At 36.5% G+C, this 21,741-nt stretch overlaps 2 protein-coding genes across 2 annotated transcripts; one reads left to right on the top strand and one right to left on the bottom strand.

The window, feature by feature from the left end:
- Window positions 1-5,643: 5,643 nt before the first annotated feature.
- On the bottom strand, window positions 5,644-7,026 carry LOC137708091 (F-box/kelch-repeat protein At3g06240-like). Its single transcript, XM_068447082.2, has one exon. The coding sequence runs from the start codon at window positions 6,910-6,912 to the stop codon at window positions 5,698-5,700; it is 1,215 nt and encodes a 404-aa protein (XP_068303183.2). The 5' UTR covers window positions 6,913-7,026; the 3' UTR covers window positions 5,644-5,697.
- A 6,437-nt stretch (window positions 7,027-13,463) lies between these two features.
- On the top strand, window positions 13,464-15,675 carry LOC148689727 (splicing factor U2af large subunit A-like). The gene is made up of 7 exons (XM_088689785.1): window positions 13,464-14,218; window positions 14,312-14,353; window positions 14,477-14,536; window positions 14,870-14,930; window positions 15,036-15,102; window positions 15,198-15,248; window positions 15,482-15,675. Exons 1-7 carry the CDS (start codon window positions 14,174-14,176, stop codon window positions 15,594-15,596), a joined length of 441 nt encoding a protein of 146 aa, XP_088545911.1. The 5' UTR covers window positions 13,464-14,173; the 3' UTR covers window positions 15,597-15,675.
- The last annotated feature ends 6,066 nt before the right edge of the window (window positions 15,676-21,741 follow it).

Below are 21,741 nucleotides of genomic sequence, written 5' to 3'. Positions count from 1 at the left end.
GCAGCAAGTCCTTGTCAGTGAAGTTGATTGCATGTTGCATATTCATATAGCCGAAGCTTCAGGGCTTCGTCCTTGCTTTCTTGTACCTCGTGGTCGTCGAGACTCACCAAGACCACTACTAGTGTTTTTTGCATGTCCTTGGGCAATTGTAGTGCTTCATTAATGCTAAAGTGTGTCGACTCCACTTCAACCATGTGATAGGCAGCGGTAGTGAACTGTTGGAAGAAGGCCTTTGGGAAGTACTCATGCAAAGAGACAGGAATGTGCGGCTCTTGCTCCATAAGGTGTCCTGTAACTTGAGCATGAACGGGAGTGGCCGGGCGTTACTGTGTGTCATGCTACCACACCCACCACCAAAGAAATTTGGGAAATTTTAGAAGCAGAATATGGAATTGTAGATGCTGGGATGGATAGATTCACAGTCTCAAACTTTAATGGCTATAAATTTGTTGATAACAAGTCAGTGAGGGAACAAATACATAAGTATCTAGAGCTATAAAGAGGAGTTGAAAAGAAAGGAAAGAAGTTCAGTGAGCAATTTAAAGTCTCTTGCCTTATTGATAAGTTGCCTTAATCTTGGAATTATTTTGCTAGAACCCTAAGGCATAAACAAGGAGAGCTTACTTTGGTTCAAGTCATAATTTCAATTAGGGTTGTAAAGAAACATAGGCCAAGCCAAAAGAAGGAAATCGAAAAGCAAACAATTGTAAACTTAGTTGAGAATGACAACAACAAAAATGGCAAAATAAAAAACAAGTTCACCAAAAATAATAAGAATTTATAACCCAGGAGAACGAATTTTAAGTATAAATCACCCAACCAAGATAATAACTTCCAAAAGACTAAGGATCAATGGAGAGAGAAGGGGGTTTGCTTTGTTTGTTGAAGAATCAATCATATGGCTAAGGATTGCTTCTACAAGAAGACTGAGGAGAACAAGTCTAAGTCAAATCATCTTGGTCAACAGTCTTCTCAAAAACATTTTAAGTATGATTCCTTTATCAATTTTACTTATGAAAATAAGGATTGGTGGGTAGATTCTAGAGCTAATGTACATGTCTGTTTTGATCGTGAATGTTTCAAAACCTAACATGAATCAGGTGGAGGAAGTGTAACTCTAGGGAATGATTCAATGTATCAAGTGCTTGGAATTGGAGACATTAAATTGAAGATGACATCCAGAAAGGTCTTAATTTTAAAGGACGTGCGACATGTACCTGATATTAGAAGAAATATAATTGGTGGATCATGTTTAGTAAAGCAAGGCTATAATGTTGTAATGGAATCAAATAAGGTTGTAATAACCAAGAATAATGCATTTATTGGAAAAGGTTTTATTAGTGAAGGATTATTTAAGTTAAGTGTTTCTTCCGAGTGCAATACTCTTCCTAAAGTTCTCAATGTTGAATTTAGTAATGTTTGGCATGGACGGTTGGGACATGCAAACTTGTTCAAAATTAAGAAAATGATGGATTTGGACATAGTCAAAAAGTCAAATATTGAATCTCAAGCATGTGTAAAATTTGTGTACTAGAAAAACAACCCAAGAAACCTTTTAAGTCCGTTGAAAGGAATACCCAAATTTTAGAGCAAATAGTGATGTTTGTGACTCAAATAGATCACGTACTAGAGCTGGTAATAATTATTTTGTCACATTTATAGATGATTGTTCGAAGTGTTGTTATATTTATTTGATAAAGACTAAGGATGAAATATTTGGTGAATTCAAGATTTACAAGATAGAGGTGGAAAATCAATTGGAGAAAAGGATAAAGAGACTTAGGTCTGATAAAGGTGGTGAGTACACTCTTACCGATCTTACTTCTGTAAAGAGCACGGTATTATACGTGAAGTAACAGCACCCTATTCTCCACAATCAAATGGAGTTGTAGAAAGAAAGAATAGAACCTTATTGAACATGGTGAATGCAATGCTTTTAAGTTTTAGATGACCTGAAAATTTGTGGGGAGGGGGAAGCAATTTTGACTGCATGTTTTATATTAAATAGAGTAATCATTAATGACAACACTACTACTCCATATGATATTTGGAAAAGGAGAACTCCAAATCTTCAAGTCTTGAAAGTATGGGGATGTTTGGCTAAAGCTGCGACCCTAGAACCTAAGAGAAAGAAGATAGGACCTAAAACTATGGATACTGTTTTCTTAGGTTATGCTCATAACAGTAATGCCAATAGATTTCATGTCATCAACTCTGAAATAAATGAAATTTCGAATAATACTATATTGGAGTCAAGGAATGCGACATATTTTGAAGACATGCCTCCTTTCAAGACTAGAATGTAAAAGCAAGTGGTAGATAAATCATGCACTAGTACTAATAAATCCTCCACAAGTACTAGTCATCAAGTTACAAATGAAGAAGAGCCTCCAGCAGAACTTAAAAGGAATAAGAGACTTAGAGTGGGGAAGAATTTTGGTGATGATTTGTATACCTTTTTAATTGAAAGTGAACCAACAACCTATAAAGAAGCCATGATCTCCGTTGGTACTCCATTTTGGCAAAAAGCTATCAATAGTGAAGTTGAGTCTATTTTACAAAATAACACAGGAATTAACAGATTTACCACCCAGTACTACACCAATTGGTTGCAATGGGTATTTAGGAAGAATCTAAAGCCTGGCGGAAGTATAGACAAGTACAAAGCCAGGCTAGTAGCCAAGGAATGTACTCAAAAGAAAGGAATTGATTCTTTTGACACTTACTTTCATGTGTCTAGGTTTACCACAATTAGAATCCTCATAGCGTTATCTTCTATACATAATTGAGGAGTTCATTAAATGGATATTAAAACAACATTTTTGAATGGAGACTTAGATGAAACCCACCACATCCCGGGCTCGACTCCACTACAGCATGATATTGTCCACTTTGGGCCCCGACCACGCCCTCACGATTTTATTTCTGGGAACTCACACAAGAACTTCCCAGTGGGTCACTCATCCTGGGAATGCTCTCGCCCGAACTCTCTCAACTTGTTCCGATCGAACCCAAAGCCAGTGAGCTCCCAAAAGGTCTCGTGCTAGGTAGAGATAAGAATATACTTATAAGGCTTACATGATCCATTCCCTTGGGCGATGTGGGATGTTACAATCCACCCCCATTAGGGGCCCGACATCCTGGCCTGCACACTTCCGACCAGGGGTTGGCTCTGATACCAAATTGTCATATCCCAACCCAGGCCCACACCACATCACGGGCTTGACTCCACCGTAGCATGATATTGTCTGCTTTGGGCCCGGACCACGCCCTCACAGTTTTGTTTCTGGGAACTCACACGAGAACTTCCCAATGGGTCACCCATCCTAGAAATGCTCTCCCCTGAACTCGCTTAACTTCGGAGTTTCGATGGAACCCGAAGCCAGTGAGTTCCCAAAAGGCCTCGTGCTAGGTAGAGATGGGAATATACTTATAAGGTTTACAAGATCCACTCCCCTGGACGATGTGGGATGTTACAGTGTGTCTACTATGATGAATGCAATGGACAATGTGTATTTTATGTCTTTACATTGATGATATATTATTTGGAACAAATCTAGAAATTGTGAAAGATGTTAAGTCTTATCTATAAAGGAGGTTTGATATGAAAGACCTAGGAGAAGCCAATATTATTTCGGGAATGAAAGTAGAAAGAACACAAGCAAGTTTTATTATAAATCAAGCTAGTTCAATTGAGAAAATGCTTAAGAAGTTCAATTTTTCTAATTGTAATCCTGTCTCGACACCATATGAACCAAGTGTGTGCTTACTTAAAAATAGTGGTGAACCCATGTCTCAACTCCAATATTCTCAGATGAGTGGGTCTTTGATGTATATAGCATATAAAACTAGACCCTATATAGCTTATGTGGTTGGAGACTAAGTAGATACACTCATAGTCCAAGTAAAGGACACTGGAATGCTTTAAGGCGAGGTATCAAAAAGGAACTTTTGATTATTCTATAAACTATAAAGGATTTCCTCATGTAGTAGAAAGGTATAGTGATGCAAATTGGATCATAGATAACTCCAAAGTGAAATCTACTTCAAGATATGTACTTTTATTGTGCGGAGCAGCTATATCTTGGGGATCTAAGAAACAAACAACAATGGAATCTAAACTCATAGCTCTTGATACTGCATGTGCAATGGTTGAATGGAATAGGAATTTTTTGCTTGATGTCCCAGAGCTTTCAGTCAACCTAGTTTGCTAACTAATACTACCCTAACATTGGCGATGTCCCTTGCGTAAGATAGCTTTAACCGATGCAATTGTTTCTGTCACTGAAAATTTGGTAGGGCAAGCTAAAATTTATGGTGTTGACACATTAAAACAAGATTTGCCGTTTGTTTGAGAACATTGACGAATTCAGTTTTTCAAAAGTACAAGACTACTGAGGAATTTGGTTTAAAATGGTTGAAAAATGGGAGAAGCCTGAGTGGATGGTAAAAGTTTTGTTTTAGTAATATCATCTTTTGATGGTCAATGTATTATTTACTTACATGTAGATGCTTGATGTGAGATAGTTGGATTTTAGCTTTGTTTTATTTTTCATGTAGAAACAAAGTGCGGAAAACGTGTGCAATAGGGTGCAGTCCACAATTGTGCACACAATAGGTTCATGACACCGTATAGAAAAGATGAACTTTATATTTTAAAAGCTTAATAGATTGATTGTACCAGAATTAAACCTAGCCCGCCCGATTGATTGTTCCAAAAAATTCCATTAAATAACTTTATGTGTGTTGTCGCACGCTTTTATTACATGTTATTGTGTGTATAACCTATGCTATATATTACAATTCTATCGAAGGAAAAAATAGACAATAAAAAGACTACTGCAATGGAAGGACAAAATGATCATATACAAGAAGGTGATTGGGGAGCCAAGTCATGGTCCTCTTCTTGGTGTAGGTGCTGGCTTTATACTATCTACAATAGTATTTCTTTTAAATAAACACTTTATTAAATCTAAACCAAAAACATGGAGATCGAGGGAGATTTTGAAGTCCTTAATGATGTTATTAACGGTGTAATTTTTATTTGACGTTGAATTCCATTATACTTATTGGGAACAAACTTTGTGGCAAATGCCGTGGTTTGGATCTAGAGAAAATCTTTTGGTTTCGGTCTAAAGAATTGTGAATCGAGACGTAAGTATCATTGATGCTCTTGAGGATGTTTTGAGACATAGACCTTCGTGTCATGCAGGAATGCATTACTACAATTAATTAAGCTAATGATTTTTCTTTTTATTTTTAAGAAACAATATTATTTATATTAAGGGATAGGGAAGTGGGTTAAGCTTCAAATGAGCTAGTAATAATGTGATTCAATTTCTCCTTTGACAAGAATTGAACCTAAAACCTCTCACTTACAAGTGAAGACGAATACGACTAGACCGTATAAAAATATGAGTTGTGGAAATTAATAAAAATAAGATTTTATTATGTACATGAATTGAGATTAAGGAACCAAGAAAAAATGCAATAAAATAAAATAAAACTGCATGGGGAAGGGTACGGTAAAAATTCATATATGAAAGTTAAATGTTACACAAGATGAAATCTTGAACAGCGCTAGGCTATGAGTACTACATCTGTGGATATAATCTCTACAAAACAATGTTCCATCGATGCATCTTATAACATGCTTACAAATATATAGGAGAAAATGGAACTTAATTTATGCTCAACTCACTTGACTGGAACAATACTTTCCACATAAATAACAGCTTGGAAATCTCTAACCTCATTGAGAATAGAAGGAATATGAAGATAGCTGAGCTTTTTGGTACTAGAATTATAAGAGGTGACTCTTCCATCGCAGGAAACCATAAGAAGCTCGTCACTTTTCCAAAATGCCAATGGGTTCTCATTAATGCCTTTTAAGGGTCCAATGGTTAGGAGTTTTGTCCATGAACTCTTAACTCCGTCATAGTCATCCATTACCCATATTTCACATAATGTAGAATCTTCATTCTTTGGATCATAACAACAGCAAAACGAAGCAATGGATTCATTACACAGAAAAATATTATAAAATTTAAAACCAGATTCTCTCCTAGAAGGCAATTGTATTATATGAAATATTTCATCACCTAAATCAAATGAAAGTATGTATTCCTCGCCATCGTTTGCAAGCCAATAACAAAATCCCTTCAAGTATTCTGAACCGTAACACTGATAGGTTTTACTTGATATCTCAATCTTAATCTCTTTCCAAGAGTTAGCAATCGTGGTGTACACCTCAGCCGTGTGAGGAAGAGCAATACGATGATAATATCTTCGCTCATCATCTGAATACTCACAATTTTCTATAATTTGCACAACCTTGTATTCTTTAGCTTTGTAATCATAGCCGAAACCTAATCCTTCAAAGATCGTCTCCAATTGGAATTTTCCCTCTGGAGGGGAGGGTAGAAGAAGGCATGAAGAAGGAAGTTGCCTGAATTCCCGTGTTGCAGGATTGCATAAAATACGAACACTTTTCCCTGTTATTACACATACAATACCATTGCAATAACTGTGAATTTGCACAGGATGATGGTCTTCTGTTGGAAACGGTATATTTAGGTCCTTAAAATCATAATGAAGGTTGTGCTCATCACTATAATTGGAAAGATTCATCATGGACCATAAAGTTTCATATTTCCAACTCTGGTCCGGGAAAACGTGCATCTGAGTACGGTTGAGAATGATACAAGTGGACGATGAGAGTTTGTTGTCCACAGAATTGCTGAGGTATTTGGCCACAAAACTTGGACTATTGATGAGAGTGCACCAAGACTGGCGTATGCATTTGAATCGCATCAGAGACTTGGGCAGCAACCTAGATAGGATTTCGACCACCCTATCTTCAGGAATTTCACCGTCATACACCTGGGACATTTCGGCAGTTTTGTTCAACATGAATTCTTCACATGTATATATACACAGAAAAGGACACTACTAGTTTGAGAGCCAAACTAAATCAAACTCCAAGTCCCTAAGGCCTAGTAGATCGAAATTCAGTTACTAAGCATATTACCACATAAGATGCTAAAATTCAACAATACTGAGTTCCACAACCACAATATATATAGCTATCAAAAGAACCCGGTCAGTTTCGAGTTTTATGGGGAATCATACGTTCAAATTTTACTATTTTTAATTCTTTTCTTATTTGATACAAAACTAACCATTCAAATTTTATTGTTTAATTTTACACTAAATTGATGAAATTAAAAAAAATGAGGGATGGGAACTTAATTTCTCCTCTTAGATATTGATAGTAGACGGATTTTTAATGTTTTCTTTGTTAGAAACCTTTCTTGTGATTAAATACTAAAAGCATTCATTGTTTTTACAAAATTGTTTTTCAAAAATTGTTTTGTAAAACGTTACAGAAAGGACCCGTACTTTACGCAGAATACGCATAGACTTTTCATGCATATTTTAAAGAATCTGTTGTATAATTCGATCTTATTTTAAAGAAGTTGGCTTGTAGATTTCAAGACTCGTCCTATTTATCGAGAACAAATTTTGTGGCAAATACTCTGATCGTTTGGTGGCGAACTCTTCCTAATGAGGCAAGATAAACTTGACTGCGAGACTATTTCAATTTAAGTTACGTAAGAGAATTTTTCTTGTAATTATTTTTCCTTGTAAATTTAACAGCTTGGCTTTCTCAAAACTAATTTGAAAAATCATAAAGCTGACAAGTGGACTCTTATTCACTATTGATGAAAATACCCTCAATAATTGGCGAGGCTCATATTTATTCCACCAGTAGTTCAACCGAATTAGAAGCCATGATCTGCTGACTACAACTACTGCAAGCTCAACTGCCACAGCAAGGAAGATAAATGTGGGACTATGATTTTCTAGGGCTAGAGTAAGGTGCAAATTCGAATATAATTACTTCAAGCTGATCAGAATACAGTTACCTCAGAAGTCCAATCATGCACTCACCAGCTCCGAGCGGAGCTGTATCAGACGAAGTAGCAGTACCACCATCACTCTAATCCGAGGCACTAGACGGAGTCCTAGCAACTAAGCTAGATGACCATGCTTGTTCCGCATGACACGTGATCTGATCCGGATATGGATATAATTAGATCCTATAAGTCTCCGAGTTCTTACAACCTAGGAATTGGCGTGCGCCGCAAGTAATCATAACTCCTAAGATGATGCAATATCTACTTCTGGATATCTTCTAGGATTCTCCCGGCTTAGAATGATGATTTTATCCTAAAAAGATCTTTACAGTAAATACACTCATCTTGGGTTCATCTATGGTAACGCAATCTTAACACTTGAATTCTCTTGCCCATTGCTTGAATCTAAAATCATTCACTAACTTGATCATCAGAGAGCCTTTGGATGACATAACTTGACCGTCGAAGAACCTTTCGCCAGCATAACTTGACCGTCGGAGAGCCTTTGAATGGCATACACCCCCCGAGTCTGAGGCTTGCTTATAGTTGTTTACTGTTTTACAGGTTGCTCAAGTTTGCACTCAACCACCACTCACGGTGCTTCACAAATTTCCTTCTATCAATTTGTGCTTTCATTGAGAATGAACTTGTATTCCTCCTATCGAAACTACTCTGTCAATTGATATGTCAGTAGACTCAGTTAACCACATCGGTTTTTTTGTCTCCCAGGGCTATATCTATCAGGAATACGACGACATCGCCACCGTGGACAAGATGTGGGGAGATGTCATGGAAATGTGTTTATCTCTAGAAGGGGTTTAATGAAGTCCACTGGCTAGAGAACCTACTAGATTAGTCGACATAAAGGCACGCATCAAAAACCTTAAAGAAGCTGTTACTCGTTTGGAAGAATTGGCTACCCAAACGACGAAGGTGATTGATCTGACATCCGAGGAGGCGTCTCAACACTCTATCCCAAAGAAACATCACAAAAAATCCAATAGATTTCCGAGTCTCCACCCTGCCCAGTGCTCAAGGGAAGAAGCATCATCTGAAGGGAATTACATATACAGCGAAGAAGAATATTTGGGAAACACCTGCAAAGAAAAGAAGGTGGCATGTAAGAAACCAAGAATGGTGGATGCCGTCAAAAAACCACTAGTTATTGATTATAACATCCTGATGTTTTCAGCTCGTGATTTGGAAAACATCTATTCGCCTTATGGCAATGCCCTCGTTATCAAGGTCCAAATCTCCAATGCCCTAGTAAGCCACGTCCTGGTCGATAATAGCTCAGAAGTCAATGTTCTATTCAAAGACACTGTCAAAAAGATGGGAATCCTTAATAGCATCAACAAAGGGAAGCCAACCCTTCACACCTTTAACGAGGCACCAGTGTGATATCTGGGAATGGTGAAGCTAGCTTTCCAAGCAGAACCCCATAACCACTTGGTGGCTTTCCACGTAACGGATTGGCTAACTCCCCCACAAAGCCATTCTTGGCCAGAACTGATTACATAAGATGTAGCTGCTCCATCCACTTATCACCAATTATTCTGTTACCTGACTCCTAGATGAGTAAAAGAAATAAAAGATGATCAATGGTAGTGCATTGCTGCACAGTTGAAAGCATAAACACGATCATGAAAGGAGAACTAAGCACAAGCACTGCATGGATGAATCAGCATAACAATCAGAGCTAAGGCGTCAATAGACAAGTTATGAGGAATTTCACATGGATCTTGACCCTTACGATGACGGTATACCGGAGCTAAAGTCAGATGAAGACACTGTATACATTAGCCTTGATCATGACAGACTAGAACATAAGCCAAGATCAGCATAAATATGATCGACCGAGAAAAGAAAAAAACTATTCACCAGCTTCCTATGAGCTAACAACGACATTTTCATGTAGTTAGCAAAAGACATGCCCAAAATCGATCCCTCTATGATCTACCATAGTCTCCACCTAGACCCAACTACCAGCCTAGTTATCCAACATAAATGAAAACAGGGAACAGAGTGCAATAGAACCATAGAGGCAGAAATAGACAAACTCAAGGACGTCCAGTTCAACATCAAAGTCCACCACCTGGACTTGCTAGCAAACGTTGTTCTATTACAAAAGAAGAATGGGAAGTGGTGATAACGTGTGGACTTTACTGACCTAACAAGGCTTGCCCAAATGATCCATGTACACTCCCACAATTTGACATCTTGGTAGATTCAACCATAGGATATGAACTCTTGAGCTTTATGTTATGAATTTAGCAATCTAAATATTAAGCTACTAATTGCACATTTTAAACTCGCAAGTGCACAAATCAAACACATAGTATAGAAAGCAAGTACGAGATCATTCCAATGAGGATTGCACTAATATGTATCTAAAGTATGATTCCTAACAATTTACATTAATTAATTCACAAAACTAGAAACTATGCAAATAAAGGTTTAACAAAATAGTTTGAGATGTCTTATGTTTAAGAATAAAAGCACAATATTAAGAATGTAGGCAAATAAAAGTAATTGGCAATAAGGATTTTGAAAATGATGTTTGAACAGTTGGGTCATTGACTTCCATCTCTAAACTTTTTCGCCTAAGCAACTGGTACACATTATGATACAAAACAGATTTTTGATGCTTTATGCTTGTCAACCTAAAGGCATGGTATCTACTCTTTAAGCTATTGATTTCCCTGCACAACGAATTAGGCATGGATGTCTACACTAACTCTTTTCACTCTCGAAGTATTTAGCACGGTATCTACTAAGTTGCACTCCGAGAAAGCATAATACAGTGGAAATCGACAAACACACAAATCCTAGATCAAAGGTATCTATTCTGGCTATTCATGATAATTAATTCCAAGAACTGTAACTAGTTCTCTTGTTACTCGGCATAGGTACAAGACTCGATCATCCAAATTTACCCATGTAACAAACTCAATTACAAAGCTATTCTATGGTGATCAATCATAAAATAACTCAATAAGATTGGAATTAAAATTGGAATTAATCACTAAAGCATCAACCAATTGTCATGTAACAAAAGTGCATCGAAAATGCTCAAGGAAACATGATTAGGACTTCAACCAAGCCCCAACTATGAAATTTAGTTACTCATAATGTAAATGGGTAACAAAGACAACAAAATAGAAAGTAAAAGGAGAAGAAGAAACTCTTCGATGATGAATTGCAGAACGGTGCTCTAGTCCTTCCTTTTTCCTTTGCTGTGTTCTACTTTTTATATCTCACGCCCCTCTGCTGGTCTGATTAGGGATCCTCGTTTATTCCCCTTCTAGTTGTAACCGACAAGGCAATTAGCCTTCTTTTCCTTATCAAGCTTAATGAGCTTTAAAGTCTCATTATGTTAAAAAAAAACTTTTAATTTACTTTCTCTCAGACTTTTTGGCTTTCTTCAACTGGTTAAAACTCCTAATAAATAGGAATTTTAATCTTCATTTAATCTGCCACATTGATACACGTTTGTAGAAAATTTCGTATTCACGCATAGCCCGACCTTCATGTACTAAAACTGCCATAACTCCCTCTAGAAAAATGATATTCATGAACCGTAAAATTCTACGGAGTATAGACATCTGTAGCTTTCCAAGTATATATGGCACATCTCCTGATTCCTCCCGAGTCAATATAGTTTAACCCACGAACTCAGCTGATCTGCACAGGCTGTGGTGATGACATAGGATTGTAAAAGCCTTTTTCAACTGCTTCTGCACTCTTTGCTTGTTACAACCTACAAAACACAAATATAATGTAAAACCTATATAGAAGAGTAAAACAAAGGTGTAAACAAGGAGAATTATTATATATAATAGCGAATTTACGATGACGGTACACCGGAGCTAAAGTTAGATGAAGACATTGTGTACATCAGCCTTGATCGCGACAGACTGGAACATAAAGCCAAGATCGGCATAACAATGATTGACCGAGAAAAAAAAAACTATTCACTAGCTTCCTACGAGCTAACAACAACATTTTCATGTAGTCAACAGAAGACATGCCCAAAATCAATTCCTCTATGATCTACCACCGTTTCCACCTAGACCCAACTACCAGACTAGTTATCCAACATAAACGAAAATAGGGAACAGAGCGCAGTAGAATCATAGAGGCAGAAATAGACAAACTTAAGGGCGTCCAATTCATCGTCAAAGTCCACCACCCGAACTTGCTAGCAAACGTTGTGCTAGTACAAAAGAAGATTGAGAAGTGGGGATAATGTGTGGACTTTACGGACCTAATAAGGCTTGCCCAAATGATCCATGTACACTCTCACGGTTTGACATCTTGGTAGATTCAAACGTAGGGTATGAACACTTGAGCTTTATGTATGCTTACTTTGGATATAACTAGATAAAGATGTATGGGCCAGACATGGAAAAATTGCCCCTACACAAAAGCGTGGCAGACCACTTGGTTCATAAGATTCATACCCCTGGAGGAGGAAACCCACAGCACAGACTCCTCCTGAGTCTATTGTGAATCCGACTGTCGCCTACTCATTCTATCCAACTCATGAGGAAATTCTAGATTATGGAAGCGTCCTTGAAGAGACAAATCCACCTCTCAAGAATCGTGAGATTTTAGTCCATTATGATAACTTGGATGATGTTTGGTGTAGAAATGAGATGATCATCAACGATGCATTAGCATGTGTAGTAGTTACTAAGATCATGTTGAGCGATGACATTGAACCACATTTTGTTGATGAATGTCGACGTAGAACTGATTGGTCGAATTGGAAACGAGCAATCCAAGTCAAACTCAATTCTCTTGTGAAACGTAAGGTGTCTGGATATGTAGTTCTTACTCCACCAAATGTGAAGTCTGTGCACTAAAAAGTTCGTCTTGTTGCGCAAGGCTTCTCACAATGCCCTGGGATTGACTATGACGAAACTTATTCACTCGTTATAGGTGTGATTACTTTTCACTACCTTATCAGTTTGGTAATTTCCAAAAAACTGAGTATGCAGCTGATGAACGTAGTAACTGTGTCTCTCTATGGGGATCTTGAAACGAAAATTTATATGAAAGTTCCTGAAGCACTTACATTGACTGGCACTAGAACAGTTCATCTACCACGTCAATTCTATCACAGACATATATAGCTCGTGGTAAAAACTATTCAATTACCACGGTCAAGTTTAACTCGTGGTAGATAACATTAATCCACCACGATCAGATTTTGACCCGTTGTTAAAAGCAAATAATCTACAGTGGACATTTAAATCTCTGATGAAATATCATAATTACCACAAGATATGCTTGTAATAGTTACTTCAAACTACGACATCGTCTTTTGTGAAAACATTTAGAAGAGGCAGGAGATTAAAAATTTGGAGGGCTGCCAAAATTTTGGCATGGCGCCCAAAATCTCAACTCCCTATATTTCCATTTTGTTCAAAAAAAACAAAAAAACAAAAAAAAAAACAAAAAAACAAAAAAAAAACTCCCTATAACCAAATACAAGGCACCAAAATCTCATTCACTTTCCTTTTCTTTTTGTCTCTCAAACTTCTCCCTCTCCCTCTCTCCATCACCGTGACCCAACATCATGGCAGCCACCCACCGCCATTTCATCTCTCAATGTTCTTCTCTCTCTACTACGACACTACCAGGGTCGTCCAAGCCAATCGCTCAAGCCCTCTCTCATCCTTTCCCTCTATGTCACACTCCACAACCAAAAACCCTAGAGACCCTTTCAACCAACAAGCCAAATACACACCCAGACTACCTTGATCTGTTGGCCAATACTTCTCCTTTTGTTCTAATCATGATTTTTGTGTTGGATTCACAGATACCTACCTCCAATCTTGAGCTTCCAGTAGCCCTTCACTCCTGCATCTACGGATCCACACTCCAAAGTCTCTGTTTGGGTAAAATAGTTTTTTTTTTTTTTTTTTTAAATTTCTTCACAAAATGTTGAAATTGTTTACCTGATGTGCAGTTTTGTCTTAATTATTTGGTCTTTTTTTTTCCAGAATATTTTTTGTTTGATATGAACTTGCAGGTAGGTTTTTTCCTAAGTTCTTAGGTTTTTCTTGATGATTTAAGGTAAAAGAATTTGGTTGGTTTTTCAATGTAATGGAGACTTCTGGGCTTTCATATGGATTTCATTACTAGTGTAGTTGTGACATAATTTTTCCGTAAAGCTATACTACTTATCCTTCTGTTATCGCTTCAATAATAATAATGCAGGACAACTGTCAGGTGTTCCACAAACGATGCCTGGAGTGGTACAAAATTCATTACCTTTTGGGGCATTGCATGTACATATCACCAGTATAAGCTTCTATGGGATCTTGAGTTCGATTTTTCTTGTGTTCTTTGTGAATAACTTCATATGCTTTTGCTTGTTACAGATGTCTCTTCCATTGATGCCAGCTCAAGCCATGACTCAGCAGGTAAATTTATTGTATTTATGTTCATATATATATAAATTTGCACAATTTATTTTTCTCATAAATACATGAACGGCGTCTTTTTCTCTGGCCTATAAGCAGTGTATATATATTTCTCTCTTGCAGGCTACAAGGCATGCACGTCGGGTATACGTTGGTGGGCTTCCTCCCTTGGCTAATGAGCAGGTTATAGTTCTGGATTTTGTTTTGGATTCTTTCCCAAGTAATAGCAAGTGTTTTGACTCTATACTGGAGTGAAGATGAACAAGGAATCTAGGCTAAAGTTTGATGCCATTTGTGTCATCACTCTAGAATCTAGGGATTTACTTTGTATATAAGGAAACTTGTAAGGTAGTTTTCTATAGGTTGTTACAGGGCCAACTGCAATGGGGTACAAATAAGCCAAAATTTTGATTAAATGTTTTTCAATTTTTGAAATTCTTGTTTGCCTCTTTCTTGTTCAAAGTATTTTTCTTGTATTCTTTAAAAAACTTTGATGGAATGTTATCCTTTTGTTAGACAATTGCCACATTCTTTAGCCAAGTCATGGCTGCCATTGGAGGAAATTCTGTTGGTTCAAGTATGTGTAATCATAGTCTCACTTTAACTAGGTTCAACATGCAACTTAATGTATTACATGATTCAGGATATCGTGGGTTTTATCTGAGAGCAATGTGTTTTCCAGTATCTAAACTTGCAGGTGATGGAGTGATGAAAAAGCTATATGGAGTGATGAAGGAACTACATACATTGTATGTACAAAAGGGAAGATGCTTTTATTTGCATGCTAATGACACCTCGTTTTTAGTGAGCCTTCTTACCCCTATGATCATCATTCTTCTTCCAGGAAGGAAAGAGAACCTGAAGTGGTTATCAAATCTGCTGCAAGTAATTTGGGGTAAGTATAGTATGACCACCAAGTGTTTGACGAAATGTCTCCAAGAGTTGTGACATTTTGGAACACGTTTGTAAACTGGGTTATTTGCTTCTCTATAAATTTGGTATGAATTGAGTGGTCTTCTTGTTGCATTTGGTTACTCTGCGAAATCTTTCTCTCTAAATTAGTTTTTTCTTCTAGGATACAAAACATTCCTTTGTTAATCTCTCTAAGAATTTGGTTTCAATTTTTAGGTGTCTAGATTTTGATGGTTTGCTAGACGGTGACGAGATGCACTCAAGTGATAATGTGAATGAAGCAAAAAGAGAAAGGGAAGAGGGCCAACAATGTACTACTTGTAACATTTGAATTTGTGATTTTTTATGTAGTTATTATATTGTAGTAAATATGGAATTTTGTTGGTTATTTTGTACTAAAATGTATAATTACAGAGACATAAATATATTTGTTAAATAGTTTTTTTTTTTTAATTTTTGAAAATAATTTATAACAGACATTAGTTGTGGCCAATTAGTAATCGACAACGGTCATAGCACGCGGTGGTAGATTCCAATTTACCACGAGTACAATCCGTGGTTATATATCATTTGACAATAGGCATAATCCGTGGTAGAAACTGAGACTTTTTATTACATCCAGAATACTAACGGGGCACAATGTTCATGGTGGATTGCAATTTACTACTGGCATTAACCGTGGTAGATGGGCTTTTTTCTACTAGTATGGATCAAATATTTTTGAACCCCGGAACACGCTCTTAATTTAGCTGGGGCGTTTACTATCCTATTTGAAGCAATCCGAAAGAATGTAGTATAACCATTTGCGCGAGTATTTGACTAGCCAAGGATATGTGAACAACGAACTATGAACCTCATCGGAACTCTTGAAAAGCTCGAGAGAACTACCGTGCACCTTAAGGCGGAATTTGAGATGAAAGATCTAGGAAAGACTCGATATTGTCTCAGTCTCGAGATAGAGCACCGTTCGGATGGAATCTTAGTACATCAATCAAACTACACCCAGGAGGTGTTGCAACGCTTTAACAAGGATAAAGTGAACCCTTCGAGTACCTCCTATGATTGTTCGATTACTAGATGCAAAACGAGATCCCTTTCGTTCGAAGGAGCATGATGAAGAGATTTTGGAGCCTGAAGCTCCTTATCTAAGTATGATATATTTAGCTTAATGCACTAGATCTAACATCTCCTTCATTGTTAATCTTTTGGTAAGATACAGTAATGCATCAACATGTAGACACAAGACTAGTGTTAAAGACATCTTTTGTTACCTTAAGGGCACTACGGATCTAGGTTTGTTCTATCCCTACAGATCCTCGAGTGATGCCGCACCCCCTTATCTCGAGTTGATTCTTGCATTGTTGGTTATGCCGATGCAGGATACTTATCTAATCTGCATAAGGCACTTCTCAAACGACTTATGTCTTTACCATTGGAGGTACTGCAATCTCTTGGAGGTCAACTAAATAGAACTTAGTTGCCACTTCGTCTAACCATGCTAAAATTCTAACTTTACCTGAAGCAACTTAGGAATGCTTCTAGTTGAGAGCAGTTGTGGGCCATATTCGAAGCTCTTACGATCTTTACCTCATCGTTACATCCCGACGACTATCTCCGAAGACAACGTAGCATGCATCAAACAGCTCAAGAAAGGTTACATCAAAGGAGACAACACCAAGCACATTGTGCTAAAGTTCTTTTTCTCACATCAACAGCAAGAACATTAGAAGATTGAAGTCACGCAAATCCGTACATAAGAAAATCTGGCTAACCTCTTCACCAAATCACTACCAAATGTGACATTTCATAAGCTTTGTTCAAGGAATAGGCACGCGTAAATTTTCTGAGTTGTAACATTATTAGTTCTCTTTGAATTATGTCAAACTCAGGGGGAGTATCCTGAAATATACTTGCTTGATCTTAATGTACTCTTATTCCATACGATTAGGAGCATTTTACCCACTAGGTTTTTCACTACCTAACGAGGTTTTGATGAGGCACCTACTTTGGGCCGATCATATCCCTGATGACGTCCTATAGACATTTCATTTGACTTTGCATTTCTCACACATTTTTCCTTAGACTATGGATTCTATCTCTACTTGGGTTTTTATCATAGCCATAGGGCGTTTTGTGAGACTTAGTTCCATATGTAAGTTCCTACCTTATTTAAGACTAGTGTGTTCCCAAAATCAGTTCTAACAAGTCAACTTCTTCAACTCTACACACTACAAAAAAAGTAGTCATTACCGACGAAGAGTTTCCAAGGGCCCCAAAAAACTATCATAAAAAACACATTTTGCAACCATAAAATATGGGCCGTCGATAATATGGCATGAAACAAGTTTTTATTACCAACGCACATAATATCATCGGATAAAGTCTCAAGTTTCATCGAAAATGCATTTTTGTTTGGTGGGAAGAATTGGCGACAGTTTTATTAACGACGAATAAAGTTCTTATCAGAAATAGAATGGTTATTTCCGAAGGTTTACTCATGTTGACGAAATTGATTTAGTATTTCCGAGGGGAAAAAAGTCCTCTTGGTAATGTTTTTATATTTTTGAGGGAAAAAAAGTCCTCTCGGTAATGCTTTTATATTTTCTAGGGTGATTAGTTGTTGGAAGCAATTATATTTTTTCCGACAAAACTTTTTCTTTGTCAGAATAAATTTTTAAGGCATGTGGTTTTGTTGGAATCAATTGTTTACAGGGAATATTCTTGAAATAAGTTTGATGCTTAATTTAAATTCTACAATAAATAAATCATCTAACTTAGAATACATATGGAAAAGATTGGACCATAAAATTAAAAATAAAACTGTTGAGCAAAAAGGTGTATAACTTAATATAGTATTCTATGATAAATAAATAATTTGCATGCCCTTGTTAACTCATAACATTTGTCATGGACATTGAACAAAGTATAACCACATCACTTCCACAACTAAATTTTCAGACCAAAAAAAAAAAAAAACAAAACACACACACACACACACAATCACAATGAGAGCTTATCTCACAATTCATCATCTTCGTCATCATTTTGGTTGGCTTGAATATTAGGCATCTCATTATCATCATCATCAACATTAGGCATCTCATAAACAATGCACCTCTTCTTCTTGGTATGGCTCATCATCATCATCAACATTAGGCATCTCATAAACAATTCCAGGCTTCGTTTCCACCACATAACTCCAAGCCTTATTTTTAATCTCTCTCACATAAAAAGCTTGGGTTGCTTGGTTTGCCAGCACAAATGGCTCCTTAGTGCTCAACTTGCGAGTTGTATTAATACTAATTATTCCATAACAATCTATCTTATAACATGTTCCTTTTCGCACAATGTCATACCACTCACAATTGAACAATACAACTCTATTGCCTTCTATTTAGCGAAGCTCAACCACGTCTTTTAATACTCCATACCAAGGCACACTATCAATGTGATTCTCCCCACTTAACCATAACTCCACAATTTTGTGTTTTTTTATTCTCGTCGTTGCAATGTATGAAAACTAAACCCAGTCATATAGTAACCAGGATAATATTTTACTCATCGTTCCAGATTGCGAGCCAACGAAAGCATTTGCTTATCAACTTTGTTGTCAAAGTATAGTTGTTTGATCTGCATATATGGAAAAGGAAAATATTGTAGAAACAATATATCTAATAATCAACAGTTTTCACATAAATATAATACATACCCTCTCATGAAACCAATTTGAAAATTGAAGCTTATCTAACTCCTCCACATTTTTAACACCAGAATGCGTTAGAATATTCTTATGTTCTCTGCGCATATAACAAGGAGTTAGTGAAAATGATATATTAAAATATTGTAATCCTAAAAATAAGTAGTAAAAGATCGAATGCTGAAAGTTCATACGGTATGAGAGATTTTTTACTGAATAAAAGGTAGACATTCATCACAATTTTGTAGAACATAAAACTTGGCAGCCTCAAGGAGTTCACTGCCAATCTCTTCAAGTACACCTTTTCCCAAAAGATTTACCGGGTGTTGAAAAAATAAAGGTTTGGCTTTCCTCGTCTTTTACCCACAATTCTCAGACTCTTGTTTTTATGAAATTTAAACGGGTTGGTTTTTCTCCAAATTAATTAGGGTTTTGGCATGTCCCTTCCTTTTCTCCCACATTTCCAAAAAAAATTTGTATAATTTCTTCCGCCCACAACCAAAAAAAAGGGAGGGAAACTAAAAAGGATAGATTAGAGTTGCCATTCTCTATATTAACATCTTACCTTGATTAGATTACAGCTACATCAATTCCTCAACGTTGTTTACCGTGTTTCAAACCCAATGCATGATCGTGAACCAGCACAGTACTGACCTTCCGTGTTGTGCCTCTTCGCTATTTAAGTTGGTAAGAATTGGCCTACTAGCTAAACATTTAGGTTTATGTATATATTTTGCCTTCTACCATTGAAACACCAATAGTTCTCCTTTTTTTTTTTTTTTTTTTTTTTTTGTCGCTAAATTGTCAACATAATTCCATCTCAAAAGCTAAATTGTCATGGTACAATGTCGATTGGCTTTACAATATTGAAGAGTTCGAGTAAGAATATTCTGAATACACTCTACATGTTCATGGTACAATGCCATATTCTATGACAATGCTTAATGGAACTCTATATTAACATGTGTAATAAATTACAGCCCACGTTTCGTTCGAATAGCATTTTATTAGATCATCTCACTTAGAGCCAATGGCTTTGTGCGATGGGAGGAGACACGGTCAAAAATTGACCATCTAACATGTTCGGCTGCAAGGATGGGATGGAGAAACCAGCCAATTTTAAGTTTAGGGTTTATGTAAATATTAAATTTCAATTTTATTCATTTTCCATGGTTGCCGAGATTTCCTAACAATTAGGGTTTATGTATGTATTTTGCCTTCTGCCATTGAAACACCAATTCTAGTCAATTTTATTTTAGCTTTAATGGTTTCGTTTTTTTCATTTTTCTATCTTTCAGTACTAGGCATCTAATTTTCTTGTCTTTGTATGATTGATAGATATGGCAAAAAAGAGAAGGAGCCAAAAGAATTCATCAAGCATACGTCCTCTGTCATCTAGACTCTCTTTAAACCAACATGATACCACCACTGAACTACATGACAATGGAATGTAAGAGACCCAACATGCAAATATACAAGGTAATTTTGTATGTGGATTTTTTCATTTTTCTATCTTTCGGTACTAGGCATCTAATTTTCTTGTCCTTGTTGGTTGTTTTATGAACTTTGTCATATGTTAAAAGACACTAATTCTCTAATAATTATGTCTAATTCAGCTTTGTGTTTTCTTTGTAAAATTGTAGCCATGGCAACGAGAGGAATGAGTCAAAATAGAGCACCGCACACTACTACTCATTCACCTACACCCTCTTCAGACCAACTTGATGCTACCCAACCATCAAATGATAGTGAAATGCATGAAACACAACAAACATCTATTGAGAATCAACCTTCAAGTGTGGAAGGTACCGTATTTATATCAGTTTCAAAATGTGCATTTTTGTAATTGGTTATTTATTAAACATACAAGCACATTATTATTTTTATTGATTAGGTCCTACCAAAAGAAAAGGTAGAGGGAAGGCTAAGGTAAAGATGCGAATGGCACTCCGATTGTAATACATGATAGTAGGTAATGAGCACAAGTCACTGAAAGCATGATTGTCAAATAGTTAACTATTTAGATATGTGATTGTTTTAATCTAATTTTAATTTTAAAGGATTGTAACTACAAATACTACGAGAACTATAGTGGTGCTCTTTAATCAAGTTATTAATGGGCCTTGGATTACATTTAAAGATTATCCGAAAGAGCAAATGGATGAATTGTATGATCGTTTTAAAGGAACTGGATACACATACACATGTTCTGAAGAAGAGATGAGGGCTGCTTTTGAACAACATAATAAAACAAGATATGCCGATTGGATGAGCACATTGAGGAATTCAGTTTTTGACAAGTACACAACTACTGGGGAGAGATACATTAACTGCCCATCAAATGTATCTAAAGATGTTTGGTGTAAAATGGTTGAAAAATGGAAGAAGCCTAAATGGAAGGTAAAAGTTTTATTTAAGTAATATCATCTTATGATGGTTAATGTATTATTTTCTTTACATGAGATGCTTACTGTGAGATGATTGGGTTTTAACTTTGCTTTCTTTTTCATGCAGAAACAAAGTGTGCAAAACGCGTGCAATAGGGAGTAGTCCACAATTGTGCACACCACGAGTTTAGTTCCAATGGCAAAGTACAAAAAAGATGAGGTAAAAATACTATGTTATGCTTTGTTTTTATACCGTCATTCTTGCATATTTAAACTTTATTTAACGAACTTTTTTTTTTAATCTTAATAGCTTGATCATAGTGGAATTGAACCTAGCCCGATTGATTGTTTCAAAAAATTCCATGTGAGTAAGCGTAAGAGTGAAGGTGAAG

The sequence above is a fragment of the Pyrus communis genome, chromosome 17, assembly GCF_041283825.1.
Source record: "Pyrus communis isolate YQ-2024b chromosome 17, ASM4128382v1, whole genome shotgun sequence".
NCBI classification, from domain to species: domain Eukaryota; kingdom Viridiplantae; phylum Streptophyta; class Magnoliopsida; order Rosales; family Rosaceae; genus Pyrus; species Pyrus communis.
Note: the sequence above shows the minus strand (reverse complement) of the source record. Positions and strands in the feature narration are given on the sequence as shown.